This window comes from Chiloscyllium plagiosum, chromosome 15, assembly GCF_004010195.1.
Source record: "Chiloscyllium plagiosum isolate BGI_BamShark_2017 chromosome 15, ASM401019v2, whole genome shotgun sequence".
Lineage (NCBI taxonomy): Eukaryota > Metazoa > Chordata > Chondrichthyes > Orectolobiformes > Hemiscylliidae > Chiloscyllium > Chiloscyllium plagiosum.
The window spans coordinates 27,736,941-27,755,810 of record NC_057724.1 but is presented as its reverse complement, the minus strand read 5'-3'; the positions used below and the strand labels follow the sequence as shown (position 1 = coordinate 27,755,810).

Sequence of the window (18,870 nt, the reverse complement as noted above, 5' to 3'; positions counted from 1 at the left end):
TCCAGCAACACATTTTCAGCTCTGATCTCCAGCATCTGCAGTCCTCACTTTCTCCTTGAGGATTATCAGATCAACTATCATCTATATTGAATGTCAGAACAGACGTGATGGGCTGATATCCTACTTTTGCTTCTAGATTGTATGGTTTCATGGTCTTAAGAGTCACAATATCCTGATCTTAAAATATATTGCTAATTATTTACTAAACCCAGCTAAAATCCTGAGACTTCCTTCATAATAGCACTGTGGAAATACATTTCAGGACACAGACCGGATGTCAATGTCTTCTTGAAGGCAGATATGGGTGGTCAATAAATGCTGATCTTACAAGTGTTACCCATATCCCATGAATAATTGGAAAAATAGTTGTGAGTATATAGCAGGATGACATATCATTTTTCTATTTATCAACTTACTTGTAATCAGGGAGGGATGCTGGAGAACATTGGGTATTTTAATGGAATGCCTTTGACAATGCACAAAGGAAGTCAAAACTAGGTACAGTTTTGAGATGAGGTATAGTTAGGGGCTGAGTTGTTATTCAGTTTGGGTCTGTAGATATAATTAATTTTAAAAACTGCAATGCACCAAAATAGGAGAGATAAAACTAGGGTGTAAAAAATTAAGAAGGGCATTTCCATTTTAAGTGATTATGAAATGTTTAATGCAGAAAGTTGATAGGTGGTGTGCAGATGTGTTCTTTCTTCATTCTGTACAGATAGATTTGTACCTTGTACTTCCACAGGCAGAAAGATATAACTGCAGTGTGATAGATTTGTAATGGGACCTGCTTATACAAATTTAGACATAGTCATTTATAAAGGAAATAATCAGCAGGAAATGCATCAAGACCTAAGATTTTAATGTACTATAGATGTAATTTTATGATGCTTTCTGATGCTAATATTCAAAATTTTGGACTAGCTATTATCCTATGTTTACTCTGATTCGCAGTTTTTTTTGTTTTAATCTCTGAACATTTACTCAGGACAAGAACTAAAGTGCAAAAGTCTCAGTATTATGACTATTAATAATGTATTTATGATTTTGTACACATTGCATAAAGCAATTATTCCTAAGGAACATGATTCAAACAATTGCAACCAACAATGTTGCTACCATTATCCTCTGTCTAAATCTGTCCATAACTTCAGGATTTAGTGCAAACACAGATAAACATGAAGCCTTAAGTTATGGCCTGTCACTCAGCCACAGGCTGCACTGAGGCACTGTCCCCACCCAAGTCATAGCTGTTAACAAAATCTATCAACTTGGAAAATGCTTCCTTGTTCCCTGTGCCTACATCGCATGTCAATGAAGTAAGCATGAAAAATTAAGTTAAAAATCACACAACACCAGGTTATAGTCCAACAGGTTTAATTGGAAGCACACTAGCTTTCGGTGTGCTTCCAATTAAACCTGTTGGACTATAACCTGGTGTTGTGTGATTTTTAACTTTGTACACCACAGTCCAACACCAGCATCTCCGAATCGTGAAAAATTAAGATTCATTCAGCAAGGCTTAGTGGGATTTTTGACTACCACTGAACAGCAGAACTGGTCCTGAAAATTATATGAGAAGTTATCAATAATGATTAATTTTAAATGTAATAGTATTAGTCGGTAAGAATAACTCGGTCCTTGGGGAGACCAGTCCCATCTTCACATGAGGATACCTCCATCATATTATGTGTACTATCATGATGCTAAATGGAATAGACTTTGAATAGATCATGCATATCCATCCACGACAGGCTGTCAGTTATTACCAAAGCAGCAGAATTATATGGAAGAATTTTACAACTTCATGATCCAAAACATCCCCTACACTGCACAATCAAACCAGGGGATCAACATCTTTTGCAGGAAGGCATGTCGGAAGCTGTGCCAGGCATATCTAAAAATGATGTCTCATCCTAGTGAAGCTACAACACAGGACTCTTTTTTTAACTAAAATGCATAAACAGTAAGTGATAGACAGGGCTAAGTGACTCACAATCTGCTCTGTTTGGCTTCTGCCAGGCTCACTCATTTAACCTCTTTACAACCATAGCTCATACATTGACAAAAAAGCTGAATCCCAGCTGTCACCTCATGGGAGAGTAACTGCCCTTGACATCAAGACCACATTAGATCAAGAGTGGCATCAAGGAATCCTAGCAAAACAGGAATCAGTGGGAGCCAGGCAGAAAACTCTCCACAGGTGAAGCCATACCCTGTGGAGGTCAATCATCCCAAATCAAGGACATTTCTGCAGGAGTTCCTCACGGTAATGTCTGAGGACCAATGATATTTAACTGCTGCGTCAATGATCTTCTCTCCATCATCAGGTCAGAAGTGGCAATGTTCACTGATAATTGTATAATACTTAACACCATTTATGACAACTTAGATCCTGAAGCAGACCATGTTCAAATGCAGCAAGACCTGGAGAATTTCCAGGTTTGGACTGACAAGTAACATTCGTGCCACTGAAGAGGCAGGAAATGACCACCTCCAACAAGAGAATCTAACTATTGTCACTTAACATATCATCATCATCATCATCATCATCATCATCATCATCATCATCATCATCATTGAATCTCCCACTATCAGCATTCTGGGAATGGCGATTGACCAGGATCTTAAATGGACTCATCATATAAATACTGTGGTACTGGAGCAGGTTAGAGGCTAGGAATTCAGCAGTGAGTAACTCCCCTGCTGACTCCCCAAAGCCTGTCCACCCATCTACAAATCCCAAGACAGGAGTGTGATGGATTACTCTCCACTTGCCTGGATCAATGCAGCTCCAACAACACTCAAGAAGCTTTACACAACAAAGTAGCTCATGTGATTGTCACCACATCTTAAAATATTCAGTCCCTCCAATATTGATGCTCAGTAGCAGCAATGTGTACTATCTATAAGATGCATTGCAGAAACTCTCTAAGGCTTCTTAGATAACACCTTGCAAACCCACAATTGCTACAATCTAGAAGGACAAGGGCAATAGTTACATAGGAACACCACCTGCTGCAATTTTCCCTCCAAGCCATCTGACTTGCAAATATATTGACGTTCCTTCAGTGTAACTTGGCCAAAATCCTGGAACTTCCTCCCTAATAGTAATCAGGAAGACTAATGGAATGTTAGTCCTTAATACAAGGGGGTTGAAGTATAAGAGAAGGGAAGTCTTACTGCAACCATGCAAGGTATTAGTGAGATCACTTCTGTAGCATTGTGAGCAGCTTTAGTCCTCTTATTTAAGGAAATATGTCATTACATTGGAGACAGTTCAGAGAAGGCTCACTGGAATGATCCCTGACATAAAGGGATTGTTTTATGAGCAAAGGCTAAACAGTTTGGGACACCACTCACTGGAGTTTAGCAGAATGAGAGGTGATGTCATTGAAGCACATAGGGTCATTAAGGGGCTTGACAGGGTAAATACTGAGATGTTTCATCTCATGCTAGAGTCTAGGACAAGTGGACATTGTCTTAGAATAAAGAGATGCCAATTTAAAACTGAGATGAGGAGGAATTTCTTCTCTCAGAGAGTTGAGAGTCTTTGGAACTCTTTGCTACAGAGAGCTGTGGGGGAAAGGTCTTTATGTATTTAAGGCTGAAACAGATTCTTGGTCAACTTTTCAAGGATTATGGGGAAAATGCAGGAAAGTGGATATGAGGAATGTTGACTCAGCCACAATCCTCTTGAATAGTGGAGCAGGCTCCAATGGCCGAATAGCCTATTCATGTTCCTATTTTTTATGGTTTTGTGGTCTTATGGCATTATAGTTGCACATACAGCAAATGGACAGTACTGAATCAATAAGGCAGCTCACCACCATCTTCTCAAGGGCAGTCAGGGCTGAACAATAAATGCTAGCCCAGTCAATGATGCCTACATCCCATGAATGAACAACCAAAGCATCTAAAAATAAAGTTTGGTTTCATATTCTGCTTTCAGTTTCACCAATGTGTACATCCCTATTTTTACACCACGCATTGTAAACTTGTAAGAAATTATTTGTTTATTCGTGCTTTTTATTTCCTTGTTGGCTGTCGGTAAGAATACTTTAATATGATTGGCTGCTTGGATAATTTGATGATTTCATTGCAGGTTGATCATGGAAATTCCAATTAAACTATGTTGCACATTTAACTGCACAGAAAGAGAGAGGTAAATCTATCCCCACACAGATTATGGACACACACAGTGCATTGTTCTTCAATGTCAGTGTTGCAAGTATCTTTGCTTTACCATTGACTCTCAAATCTTACCAATTATACTGTGGTGAACCTTATTAAAAGTGAATATATTCTTTGAAACAATGTATATTATGTAAATGACACAGTTCACCAGAACCAAAAGGAGAGATGATTGCATAGCTTGATATCTGCAGGCTTCCCTTTGTTACATTCTCATGCTGGAATGTTCCTTCAGTGTCCGATCAAGGGGTCACCATAATTTCCATGGAATATCAGTAGAACTTCCAGATACATGCTACAAATAGCCTTTACACTGATCCTAATGAAAGTTATATGGTTGATTGGGAGAGCACCAAGGGAATTCCCAGTGTGGCTCTCCATTGCTTTGGATTATCTCAAGCAAAGCAGATAAACGAGAATAATTTCAAATGTATAATACCATGTCCAATTTGGATAGGTCTAAAATACTGTTTCTCACATCATAGATTCAAATGATGAGATTACCATTGTTAATTCATTTTCTGTAGTCATGCATGGCATTGTTATTATTTTTTACATACTAAATCACTGTCATTTGGCAATTACCTTACAGTAATTTGCACAATTTTAACTTTTGCTCAGGCTACAATCAGTGGCCTTCTTCTCTAGGCAGCATCCATGATTGTTACGTGTTGCTGAATCATTAGCTTATGCTGTGAATTTGTATGAAGGCAGGATAAGGAGGCAGACTCCAAGACTTCTTCAGTCAGAACAGGGATTGAATCCCATGCTATTGGTGTCATTCTGAATTATATATCAGTCATCTTGCCAAGTGAGCTAGCAGGTTTCCAGTCCCCGTGTTGTAATCCTTAAAATTAAACATTTCTGTATTTCTTGCATTTCATACATTTTGCTTTTATTACAATAAGGAAGAAAAGCATGAATATGTACTGTGATTTGAAATTAAGGCACTTTGCTGGAACAATATTAATTTACTGTTGTATAATCCTGCTTTAATAGATCTGTCACATACAAAGTGGAAAAAGTATTCCAGTTCCAAAAATAACATTAATATTTTGTGACTTCTAATCATTGCTTCCATCCAGAATCTCCATTCTTAATTCGTCCAAGTGGTGGATTTTCCAGGACTGATCTCAAGGTAGATCGTTTTAATGTGACAGTATTTGACCTTGGAGGTGAGGAGAAAATCCGAAGTACTTGGAAGAATTATTATCCTGAAGCCCATGGTTTTATTTTCGTTGTTGACTCAACGGATGTGAAGCGGATGGGGGAAGCTAGAAATGTTCTGTCTGAAGTACTAAAACATCAAAAGATGTCTGGGAAGCCTGTTCTTGTGTAAGTTCTGAAAATCAATAATCATTAAATCAATAAAAATCATTTGATGTTTAAAAGAGGACAAGATTGATAATGAGTTGAAGAAAGCTTTTGGTTTATTGTTTGCGCTTAAGTTAGCTAAGTAAATGGTATTAACTTGAAAATCCATTGTATCATTTCCTTGTGAGAATTTTAAAATTTCAATGAAGGACAGTTTTTTCTGACCTGTTTCTTTCAAGTACAGTCATTTTTCCTCCATCTCTCTCCCAGCTTGTGGCACGTGTTAACTACCCCATCAACCCTTCGTTTGGTTCCCTTTCCTACTGTAGCAACCTCCTTACTACAGTACGTTCCTCCTAAGTTTGTTTTGCTCATCAGCGCATGCTTATTGGTACAGTTATTTCTTTTTCTCTGGTGATGATTCTATCCCTTCTGAATGGCTAATACCATCCCCTATCATAAAAAGTCCCTTGGGGCAGAGTTTTATAGTCCTCAACCAATAGCTCTTCTGCAGGACCCACAAGAAATTTTCCACCACACTCCCACCTGCCCCTGATCCATCCATAATTTTCCAAGAGGTTAGCAAAGCCTAGGGACAGCTCATCCACTCTCACCTTAATTTTGTACCTTATGTGATCAAGTCACGAGTATTTTAAGTCAGGGATGTTTTTTTAAGGCTGTCAGGGGGAGTTCAGTGGCATTGGGGAAGCTTGGCAGGTCATCCTTCTCATTCACCAGGCAGGAAGAGGGAATGTCTCACTCAGGGGCATTCCTCCAGGATTTAGAATCTGGTACAATCCCAGACCTGGCCACCTATGCTGCTGGAGCTACTGGGCTTCCAGTCAATTCCAGATTGACCGCAGGTCTCTGAGGTGAGGCTTCCACTTAAGTGAGGGGTGGAAGTCCAGATCACAGCCTAGTAATGCTCCTGCCCTTGGTCACTTTACCCACCATAGTACTTCCAGTGTTCCCATGCTTCCAAAGTTCTGGAATGTATTGACCAGGAACAATGTCCTCAAATTTCTGAACTCTCCGTATTCAGCTCTCACATTGTCAGCACCACTGTGATCAAAGCCACCAATTCAATTCAATGAAGGTACTATTTTTCTTTTGTGACTGTAACTTGCTTTTTTTTTTCATACTCCTCGACCTTTTGAATGTCTTCAATATCATAAATCATTCCATGCTTCTGCTCTGTCTCTATGGTATAACCTGATTTTACCAATCCCTACAGCGTCAATAACATCATCATTTCTAGTATTCTAGTACCAGTAGTTATAGTATTTTCACAATACTTCTAGCTGCTTATCTTCATGATCACCCTCATAGAATTCTATTCTTGGTCCCCTCCCTTGTTCACATTTCCATGCTAAACTTTGTTAACATTAATAAGAAAATATCCAATTCTATTTCAGTCTCCTCCATTACTCAAAGGATTAATGGATCCTTAGCTGCTTTTCTGACAGTAAGCCTGGATAAACCAAATTTACCTCCAATTTAGCACCAGCCACATCTGTTTGGATCCTATTGACATTCATTCTATTAACCTTCCTAACTACCATCACAAGCTAAGGTTCCTGTACTTTGCTTTCCTTCAACACTATCTGTTGTTTTTCACTGCTGCTGAAACCCCATTTCAGGTGCTCAAAGTTTGTCAGGTTTTCCTTGCTGACCTCCCTGCTTATACCGTATATATTGCAACTATTCAAAATGTGAAGATCTAAGTATTCATTAGCATAAAGTCCTGTCTCCTCTATTGTACCTGCCTTTCCAAACTCTATTGGATTTCTGTACCCTAGCATAGTGACTGCACCTTCTTTGTCCTCACGTACAAACCACTGTGTGGACTTGTCTCACTCTGCTTCACTGATTTTTTTCGTTCATATTATGGACACATGCATCTTTCACATCTCCCATATTTGGGTTACTATGCTCTAGTATTAGTGTTTGCTCTTTCTGTCACTTGGCAACTCCCTCTCCGATCAATCCATCTCATCAAATCTCTCCCTGTCCTGAAAAACATATTGCAATCCTTTTTAACAGTTCTATATCCCTTCTCTCGCTAGATGCTGTATTATTGCTCACATTTTCTTCCTGCTTTGCATCACTAGATGCCTGATATGCCACTATGTATGTGGAAAACATTATAGAAGCTTAAGTATTCTAGTTGTTGAAATCTAGTTTACAGGAAGTGTACAGAATAATATTAACAAATTATTCATTTACATATTTTTCCTGTTCAATTTTGGTGTATTGTTAAAGACTATACTGAGATGTAGACTAAGGCAGATTAAGGTATACTGGAATGAATCAGCTGAATTTAATATGTATTTACGTGCGGAAGTTGCGATATTCGTGTTTCATCATTTACTTTTTGTTTAGACTAGCGAACAAGCAGGATAAGACTGAGGCACTACCAGAGTTCGACATTATTGAGCAACTATCCTTGGGAAAACTGGCAAATGAAAATAAATCCATCTGCCGCATTGTAAGTTTCATTGAACTTCTGTCTTGCTGTACAATTTACTATCGGTTTGGACTGCCTACACGTCTTCTTCAAAAATATTAGAGCACATTTTAACTTGTACCTCCCATCAGATACCCTTCAACCACAAGGTATCAGTAGGGGAGAACTGAAACTTCCTGTTCTGTGCCAATGTGGTTGTGTCCCTTGGTCAAATGTGGTGCTTGAAAGCAAGGCAAGCTGCTGGATATTAGGGACTGATATTCAATCCCAAGATACAACAGATAATAATGGAAAGGGCAAAATTCTAAGACTAAATTCTTCAGTCAAATGTAAGGGGTCAACTTTTACACAAGTAATAATTTGTAGAGATTGAAATCCACCATCCATCATCGTCTTGCTATTACAGATTTGACTGTTCCAAGACTGGTTAATGCTTCTTTCCTCCAATCATTCCGTCACTCCACTTTATTCTCATGCTATATGTGAAGGGCTTGTTTAGAGACACATCCGGATCTGTTTCGGTGCTGTATGGCTCTATGACTCTAAGGCATGTTAGACTACAAAGAATCACTGCAGCATCACTATTCTATGTTCTAACATAAGCTCCAAACTCCAAATTTCCATCAACTTTATTTTTAAGCCACTTTCATCTGGGAATTGGGACAACTACATCTTTAAGAAATTTCTCTTAAGGATTTTTTTTTTGTGAACATCACCATTGTGTTAAGCTTTGTCTCATTAGATATATGTGACAGCTCAAAAGTGAATCTTATAGAAGTTATATTTTCTCTAACTTTATCCACCATTTGGCTGGCATAACAAACTTCATCAGACTCTCATGCAGTTTCACACTTTTTGCTTATTCTTTTGTCAAAATTTGACTATAAACTACTGAAATGTAATATACCTGGTGTGGGAGATTATATGAAATCTTGGTCTTCTGTTGTGATCCAACCCTATTTCTCTTCATCAACCTGGTTTGCCAATCTGACATGACTCTGAAATCTGCATTCCCAAATTTTCTAGCTTGTTTAAGCGTGATATTTTGGTTATACCACAAGAAACCAAGAGTTCATTTTGGCAGTTTCATTGTGGTATTTTGTAAATTAGTTTTTCAACTGTGGCTACGTGCTAGATTTTGTCTGTTTGCATTTCTTATTCTTTGGCCTCAGGTGTTAGGGAGCTTTCTCCAATCTCTAGCATTCTTCTCCATATCATAAATTCCCTTGCTGCTGCACAATTATTTGTCTGCTCTGCAGTCTCATTACTTTCAATCGAAACTGGCCTTCGCATTTGCTGTTCCTTCTTGATATCTAGTTGCCATATTAGAAGGCATGGTTTGGCAGGAATGCACTGCATACTAGCAAGATGGTAGCCTTGATTTGTGTAGGTACAAGGAGCCACTTTCAATGGCATGCTGTCCTATGATTCTAAGGATTAGTAGGCTTACACCAGGTGAATTTGACTTCAGCAGCAAGCAGGTAGTAAATTGAAAGAGTTTACATATTTAGCTAAAAGCAGCGGCCATCTTTTACAGAAGATTAACCATTACTCAAATATATATATAGCATTTATTTTTACAACCGAATTATGTCCATGAATGCACAAGATGCTGTTATCGAGAGCTCTGCAATGATTGTGATGTATTTGGTAAATTATTAATAAAGGATAGTTATCCATGATTGTTAAGCCACAATTTTCTTGTGAATGCATCTGGACTTCTTCCTGACATAATATGGAAACAGAGATGATGACTCTTATGAGTTCCAGTGGAATTTTCATACTTTCCCCTGAGGACGAGAGCAAGAAATTCAAATACTTGAAGCTGCAATGGAGCTGCCATTGATCTCGCCCTATTTTCATTTTCTATTATCAGCGGGGAGTTTGCGTTGAGGAACTGCCGATACATTGGCCTGAGTGCCTGTGTCCTGTCCATCTCTGATTAGAAATTTGAAGAGGGAGAAACTGTAAACAGTGGTGTTGAACTAGTGCTGCTTTCTTGAGCTGCTTTTGGTGATCATTTTTACTGCTGTAATGTTCCCTGTCTCCAGGCTCCATACTGCGCAAAGTGCTGCCCCAAACAGGCGACACATCAGGACTATACAAATGACCAAAACCCACCAATTCAGATGGGTTTAGATCTGATGAAATATAGGATACAGCAAACGTTCAGCTGTGCAGCTCTGTTGGTATATTTTGTTAGGGATTAGATTGGATAATTAGTAACTTGCAGAATATTCTTCTAGATTTTTACACTCACGCAATGTGTTTCATGGCATCTCATCAGATAACCACTTCATATATTTCACAACAATTTAATTCAGTTTAAAAGTACAAGTTGTATTTTTATTGTCTTTATTGCCTAAGGTGTGGTATGAACTGAATATACATCCAAGAACAATTATTGCCATTCATTTATCAAGTTGACCAATATATCTCACCATCCTCTATTCCCTATACGCCATAGAAAACTGCGAATGCAACAAGTAACAACATTACTGATAATAAATAACCTGAAGATGACTTTTAACTTCACAAGTTGATCTTAAAAATGTATCTCTTCCAATGTCAATGTAATAAATCTTCAATTTTAAAATGGTATTTCAGCTGTCTTGACACAGTTAGTACTGTACAAATTCAATCACCAAGGCAGAAAACAAATTTATTGTGAATGCCATGAAATAAATTATTTAGTGTATTTTACATTTCTGCATTAACATGATTTATTTGCTATACAACTTCTAGGATAATTCAGAATTTTCTTACTTTCTTTCCTTGTATTTTATTCAACTGCTCATTAGATTTGGTTTGCAATCTTCTTATTACAGCCACATACTAGATGGAGAGAATTTTGTCTTACCTAGACTTTAGCCAAGTTTCAAGTGTACAAAGTGTTCTGGTGGCATCTATACTTGAAGGTTTAAATCTGTGAACAGGGGCATCTCGTGGGGTTTTCATATGTTATAACATCTAGGAGCCCTGACAGTCACTATAGGCTATTCTTGTTCATGATTAGTTTAAGTGAGGCATTGAGAGAATCTGAGAAAATTTATTTTACTATTCACTCATGGGATGTGGGCATCACTGGCTCACCAGCATTAATTGCCCGCACCTAGTTGCCCTTGAGAAAGTCGTGGTGAGCTACCTTCTTGAACCATTGCAGTATATGTGCTGTATGTTGATCCACAATGCCCTTATGGAGAGAATTCTACTCAATATAACAATCAATGGTGTGGAGAGGTGAGGTATTGTAAGGCAAGACTTAAAACTAAATAGATAGTGAACAGAATTTTTTTAACAGGCAAAAACTCCAACTTAACAGTCAGGGAATCAGGATTCAAAATACATGGGAGCAGGAGGTGAAATCCCCAAAATACCTGGGAGCAATCAATCACTGGGGCAACCAATGAGAAAAAGGTTGCCCTGATAATAGAGTGAATTTGTGAGGAGCTGTTCCTTCAGCCATAAGCTGGTTCTCTTTGTGCTTTTGCTCCTGGCAATTGTAGGAGGGAAAGAGCATGTGTCTGGAGGAAAGCACATGGTAGCAATGTGGGAAATGATGGGAAGCTTCGAGAAGCTCTTTTTTGGGGTCTGGGGCTTTTGCCCAAGTCTGGGGTGTTTATGGTGGCAGAGTTTTTTCTGGGAATTGAGGCCTATGCCAGAGACTGGGATTTTTGCCATGGGCCAAGTGCCAACTGCTAGGTCTAAGGTAGGAGTTGGAGAGTAAGGAGAATTGGGATCTGCCAGGGGTAAAGAACAGCTTCAGGATGGGAAGAAGGCATAGGGTTAGGCTGCAAGGTTTTGGAGGGAGAAGAAGGCTACAAGAGGGGGGCAAAGCAGACAAAAACAACAGAGAGATAGGAATGCATTTGGGGAGGGGAGAAGATTGCAAGAGAGAGCAGCAGGAAGGATGGAGACTACAATGAAGAATGGGCAAGGAGGCGGCTAGAAGAGAGAAGGAGGGATACAAGGATGCAACAAGAATGGGGGGAAGGAAGCTGCAAGTACAGTGAGGAGAGAAAAAGGCTGCAAAGGGAGACAAGAAGAGGGCAGCTTCAGGATAGGGGGATGGGGAGGCTAATAATCATCCTCGTCGGATACTCAGCGTTATTTTCAAGTCACCTTCCTGTTTTATTGTGAATTTGGACAATTACATCTTTTGGAAATTGCTCTTTGGGATGGTTATTCTTCTGAATAATTATATATATTTCCATCAGCTTTGTGTATATGTGATGGAAATGCATTAGGTGTGACCTCACCAGTCTGCAGAACGTGTGTTGAGGGTGATAACCTTTTGTATGTGGAAATGTGTGTCAGTTACACTATTTTGAAAAAAGAAAGTCTGCGGTTTGAAGCCAATTTAAATACTGAAACTTTTAGGAAATTAAATCTTTTCGTGTGTGTTGTAGATTTAGGTTTGATGGATGGTTGATAATATTGCGGATAAGGATAAATTCTTTGAATTCATCTTCTGCGTGAGTCCAAATAGCCCATATATCAACACAACTCCAAAAAGTATTATTACCATGGGCTGAATGTCTTCAGCCACTCAATAAAGTGGGCATTGGTAAGAAAGTTGGGAGAATCATGTGAGATTCGCAATAAGCAGATGGTGAGAGCAAGAAGTCCCATTTTCCAACAAAGTGTTGAATGTTGAGGTAATATTTGCACTAGGCGAAAGAGAGGACTGCAGATGCTGGAAATCAGAGCCAAGAGTGTGATGCTGGAAAAGCACAGCCAGTCAGGAAGCATCCAAGAAGCAGGAGAATCGACATTTCGGGCAAAAGCCCTTCATCAGGAATGCCCTGATGAAGGGCTTCCTGATGAAGGCCTTTTGTCCAAAATGTCGATTTTCCTGCTCCTCAGTTGCTGCCTGACCAGCTGTAATATTTGCACTAGTAGTGAGAAGTAGTAGAGTAGTGAAAAGCCTTCTTGTATGCATTAGTCACATCTCATTGATATGCAGTTTCCCATTATCCCAATCTCCAGATAGAATCTAGACAGCAACAATCCTGACATGAATGTCAGAAATGATAACCTGGTGACTTCAGTTCACCTCTTGCTTCTCTCGAACTCCATCTTGGACATCAGACTCTAACATCTCAGAGTATGCGCTATGGGTGGCAATCACACCCCCCACCTGTCTGCCAGACCTCCAAATTCCTGTCAGCAAAGCAGGGTGTCAATTTCCCTCTGTCAGACATGGCTGGGAAAATTGATTCTGTGAAGGCCAGCTCCAGACTGCCAATGTTTGATAAGCACCAGGAATCCCAGGATGTCCTGATGGTGGCCAATACTTCCTCCTTTGGCAAGAGGGAGAATATGATGCGTGGGGAGCCATACGGTCACAGTCCATAGGTAATTAGGAGAGTTTGGGAAGATAATATGAGGAACCTCAGTAAGGCTCCTGGAATTAACCATTATTAACACTTAGCCAATTTTATACAGCATTGTGTAACTGCTTTACTTTTAATGACTTGGTGGTTTTTTAAAGTAAAACATGCAACTGCTTAGTGTTGATGAGTTAGCTCTCACTGAACTTCAAACTACTGTGGTAAACCATTGATTGCATTGGTAGTAATTCAAATCCTTTTTCTTAAGGAACCATGCTCAGCTACTTTGGACTATGCTGAAAAGAAACTAGACAAAACCATTTTGAAGGGGTTGCGATGGTTGCTGCGTGCAATTGCCAAGGACTACACTGACCTGTGTGCGCGATTGATCCATGATAGTATAGCACCAAAGGCAAAACAGCAGGAACAATTGGAAGAAGCACAGTCAATACTCAGGATACAAGGAAAACGGTATGACTGTTTTTGTGTGCTGTAGTCCAATTCTTAGTTTTCAAGTTGACAGGTCAGAAAGTTGTTGGTTAAGTGCTCATTCCAGTGGTTTGAGCACATCATCCAGATTAACATATCAATACAGTATTGAGGAAATGCTACACTGTCAGAGGCATGGTCCTATGGGTAAGATATTAAATAGATGGATTTAAATCATTCTGAAACATTAGTCAAAAAAAACATTGCTGATGGATTCTTCTGGTCATCTTTTAATCGGTCAAGTGAGACCATAAAAATAACTTAAATGATCCTTGCATTTATTTTATTTGTGGGAGGCTGCTGTGGACAAACTGTGAGCAGCATTTCTCATTTACAATAGTCACTACACCTTAAGAATCCTTCGTTGGCTATAAAACACCTTAATACATTGTGGGGTTACCGAAGGTCTAATTTTAATTTGCGAAAAATGCACTATATTTTGTAAAGTCAGTTGGATATGCAATCTTTATCCTCACATACTATTTACATTTATATAGCATCTTTAATGTAGTTGATTAACACCATAAGATATTTCATACAAGTGTAGTGCTTAGAATGCAATAATTGAATGGTTTGGGGTGGGAAATGGGTATAATGTAATCTGTGATTTCAAAGCATATATTTTTTGAATCGAGAATGAAGTACCGGAAAAGCACAGCAGGTCAGGCAGCATCCGAAGAGCAGGAGAATCGATGTTTCCGGCATAAGCTCTTGCTTTTCCAACACCCCATTCTCGACTCTGATCTCCAGCATCTGCATCCTCATTTTTTTCCATTTATTTTTGAGACAAAACTAAATGGTGAAGGAAAGGAAAAAAACCCTTCCTTTCAAAACTCAGACTGAAACCAAAATCGGAGACCAATTGGAGAGATTGAAATTGCTTGAAAACCTCTGAATGAACACAGAGTTATCACAGCAAAGACAATGCTTCCTGTGATTTAGGGAGGGAGGCCTAAGACTGTTATGGACAAGGCCAAACCCCCTCAAAACATTTCAAGAAAGTAGCCCGGACCCTAACTTTGCTGTTGTTTTAAGCAAATGTACAATGGATATTCCAGGAATGATGCACCTGGCCCAATCACTTAGTCTTAAACAAAACAGAATTTAATTGCAAGATTATCGAATGAAACAAACAAAAGAAAATAGAATATAGAATAACTTAAACTATTGGAAAACCCAACAGATTATCCCAACCTAATGATGCTGCTCTAAATTCCTGTGACAATCCCCATAAACATCCCTTGGCAAAAAGGGTAAAATCAAACACTGGGTCTTACAGGTGTGTGAGAGAGAGAGAGAGAGAGATGGCAAAGAGATTCAGCATGGAACGCCTTCTTCCATGTAGCTGTTTCTTTGACCAGCAACCTAAAAACTGACTGCTTGCTAAAACCAAGCCAAACCAAACCAGACCAGAGAAAAGCTGAGCTGAGAGAACAAGTCACTCCCTTTTCATTGTACAAGTTTTTTTTTAAACTTCAAAACCTTTTGCCTAAGGTAGTATCTGTTAGCTATAATCAAGTTGGCCCTAAAATCCATCCAAATCAGACATCTTGGCAACTTTGCCTTATGAAAAATGCCAAGGACAACAGAACCTTGTTTAAGGAGCAGCATTGTCCCACCTCCCCTCTTAAAAAAAACCCCATCAATATCCAAAGATGGCTTAATTTTAAAACCCACTTAATCTTACACTGTTAGTACATTACAACACCCATATACATTACTTTGACTATAAACACGCAAACATGTACAATTACATTCTGTTTCAGTCTGTTTACTCGTGCCACCGAACACCTCCGCTTCTCATCCAAGTTCATCAAATCACATTCTCTCGTCTTGCAACATGCACAATTTTCAAACTGAATGGCTATAACAACAAGCTCCACCTAAATAGTCTGGAATTTTTGTCCTTAAATTTCTCCACAAACTTCAATGGGTTATGATCAGTGTAAGAGTTTAATTTAGATAAATGTGAGATGCAGCATTTTAGAAAGTCAAATCAGGGCAGGACTTTTACACTTAATGGTAAGGTCCTGGAGAGTGTTGCTGAACAAAGAGACCTTGGAGTGCAGGTTCAAAGTTCCTTGAAAGTGAAATCACAGGTAGATAGAATAGTGACGAGGCTATTTGGTATGCTTTCCTTTATTGGTCAGAGTATTGAGTACAGGAGTTGGGAGATCATGTTGCGACTGTAAAAGACATTGGTTAGGCCACTTTTGGAATATTGTGTGTAATTCTGGTCTCCTTCCTATCAGAAGGATGTTGTGAAACTTGAAAGGGTTCAAAAAAGATTTACAAGGATGTTGCCAGGGTGGAGGATCTGATCTATGGAGAGACAGAATAGGCTGGGGCTGTTTTCCCTGGAGTGTCGGAGGCTGAGGGATGACCTTATAGAGGTTTATAGAATCATGAGGGGCATGGATAGTGTAAATAAACAAGGTCTTTCCCCTGGGATGGGAGAGTCCAGAACTAGAGGGCATAAGTTTAGGGTGACAGGGTAAAAATTTAAAAGGGACCTAAGAGGCAGCTTTTTCACGCAAAGGGTGGTGTGTGTATGGAATGAGCTGCCAGAGGAAGTGGTGGAGTCTGATACAATTGCAACATTTAAAAGGCATCTGGGTGGGTTTAGAAGGATATGGGGCAAGTGCTGGCAAATGGGACTAGATTAGGTTAGCATATATGGTTGACATTGACGAGTTGGACCAAAGGGTCTGGTTCCATGCTGTATATCTCTATGACTCTATATCATTGTCTCAGATACATTACTGGAAATCATAAACATTAAAATGTTGTAACACCAACATCAAGCTCCAAGTCTCCTTCTGAACTGTCGAATATTTCTGCTGATGAATGCTCAATTTCCTGGAGGAATACCTGATAGATCTTTCTATCTTACCATCATCTTCCTGTAAGAGCACAGCACCAACACCCACGTCACTCACATCAATGAATGTTTTTGCATAATTAGGTGTGGTTAATATTGGGGTAGTGGTTAACACAGCTTTCAGGCTGTCAAATGCCTTTTGATAGTCCACTGTCCACTGAAACGTCTTGACTTTCTTTAATAATTCAGTGAGCCGAGTAGCCATGCTGCTAAAATTTGGTACAAATTTCCGATAAAATCCATTCAATCCCAGGAATCGTAGTACTGCTCTTTTTGTCGATGATATGGGAAACTCCCCAATTACCTTTGTTTCTGCATTCCATTGTCCGTGTCCAATAACATGGCCCAGGAAGGTGGCTTGGGCTTTGATAAATTCACTTTTAGCCAGGTTTATCACCAAGCCTGCCTCTCAAAGTCAATTGAACAATTCTGATAAATGTTGTAAGTGTTCCTTCCATGTAATCCTGCAATGAACTTATTGGTTAGTCTCTGAAATATTGCTAATGCATTTTTCATACCGAACAGTGTGACTTTAAATTGATACAGTCCATTTGGCGTTATGAAAGCCGAAATTGTCTTTGCTCTTTTTGACAATGGTACCTGCCAGTATCCTCTGAGCAAGTCCAACTTAGAAATATAAGTTGCTTGTCCCACCTTCTCAACACAATTCCAAATGTAGAATCGGATATGCATCAGTCTTTGTAACTGCATTGACTTTGCAATATTCCACACTTAACCATTAGGTAGCATCTGGTTTTGGCACCATTACTATGGGTGAGCTCTAGTCACTGTAACTCACTTTGATTATGTCGTATTACAGCATGCGTTCAATCCCCTTTTAAATCTGTACCAACTTTAGAGAGTTATGCCTATTAAGATGTTGCTTAATCGGAACAGTATCTCCTATATCTATATCATGCATAATTAGATGAGTATATCCCAACTTATTTCCATATACCTCATCATGCGATAGCAATAACTCTTTCAGGTCATTTTGATTTTGGTCTGGAAGTTAACTCAATAATTTATCCCCATTTTTGACAATTTCCTCAATGCCTAATTTAATTTGAGGAATGTCCAATTCAGAATCCTCTGAACTTGGTTTTTCACCCTGATCTATAACCAATAACACAATTGCCTTTGGCTTCCCTTCCTTATCAATATGCCTTTTGAGCATATTCATATGACACACTCTGTGAGATTTCTCTCTGTCTGGAGTCCTTATCAAATAGCTGACCTTACTCAACCTCCTTTTGACTTGATAAGGTCCACTAAACTTTGCTTTTAAACATTGACCAATCACTGGAAATAACATTAACACTTTATCCCTGACAGCAAAATTGCGAACTTTTGATTTCTTGTCTGCTTTCTGTTTCATTGTATGCTGTGATACTTTTAAATGCTGTCTTGTCAACTCCCCCGCTGTATTTAGTCATTCCCTAAAATCTGACAATTAGTCTAAATATGTGGTCTCTGAATTCTGACTTATCAATTTCTCCTTAAACAATTTTAGTGGTTCTTTAACTTAATACCAAAAACACTAATTCAAATGGACTGAATTTGGTTGATTCATTTGGCGCATTTCTGATCACAATAAGTACATACGGAATTCCCTTATCCCGGTCATTCAGATAGTCTTGATTATAAGCCCTCAACATGGTCTTTAATATCTGATGCCACCATTCTAATGCTCCCTACGATTCTGGATGGTAAGCACTAGGTTTGAATTGTTTTACTCCTAAGCTGTCTATAACTTCCCTAAATAATTTTGACATGAAGTTTGACCCTTGATCTGATTGTATCTCTGTGGGTGGTCCTTATCTAATGAAAAATTTGAGTAATTCCTGTACAATCCTTTTAGCTGTGATATTGCATAATGGAATGGCCTATGGAAATCTGGTTGACACATTCATTATTGTTAGCAAATGCTGATTCCCACTTTTTGTTTCAGGTAGGGGTCCTACACAATCAATTAAGACACTTGTAAGAGGTTCTTCAATTAAGAAAAAGAAGGAAGCATGTGTCGGGTATAGACAGGATAGATCGAGTGAATCCTTAGAAGAGTATAAAGAAAGTAGGAGTATACTTAAGAGGGAAATCAGGAGGGCAAAACGGGGACATGAGATAGCTTTGGCAAATCGAATTAAGGAGAATCCAAAGGGTTTTTACAAATATATTAAGGACAAAAAGGT

At 38.9% G+C, this 18,870-nt stretch overlaps 1 protein-coding gene and 1 long non-coding RNA gene across 2 annotated transcripts in view; one reads left to right on the top strand and one right to left on the bottom strand.

Moving 5' to 3' along the window:
* The window catches only part of LOC122557159 (ADP-ribosylation factor-like protein 13B), a 51,033-nt gene that overhangs the window by 15,777 nt on the left and 16,386 nt on the right, over positions 1–18,870 (top strand). Inside the window, exons 4-6 of the mRNA XM_043704528.1 lie at positions 5,280–5,529; positions 7,891–7,996; positions 13,577–13,779. Of these exons, the coding sequence (XP_043560463.1) occupies positions 5,280–5,529; positions 7,891–7,996; positions 13,577–13,779 (559 nt within the window). The remainder of the gene's footprint in view (positions 1–5,279; positions 5,530–7,890; positions 7,997–13,576; positions 13,780–18,870) is intronic.
* Positions 5,417–18,870, bottom strand: part of LOC122557161 — a 32,575-nt gene continuing 19,121 nt past the window's right edge. Inside the window, exon 3 of the long non-coding RNA XR_006313761.1 lies at positions 5,417–5,536. This is a non-coding gene — a long non-coding RNA (uncharacterized LOC122557161). The remainder of the gene's footprint in view (positions 5,537–18,870) is intronic.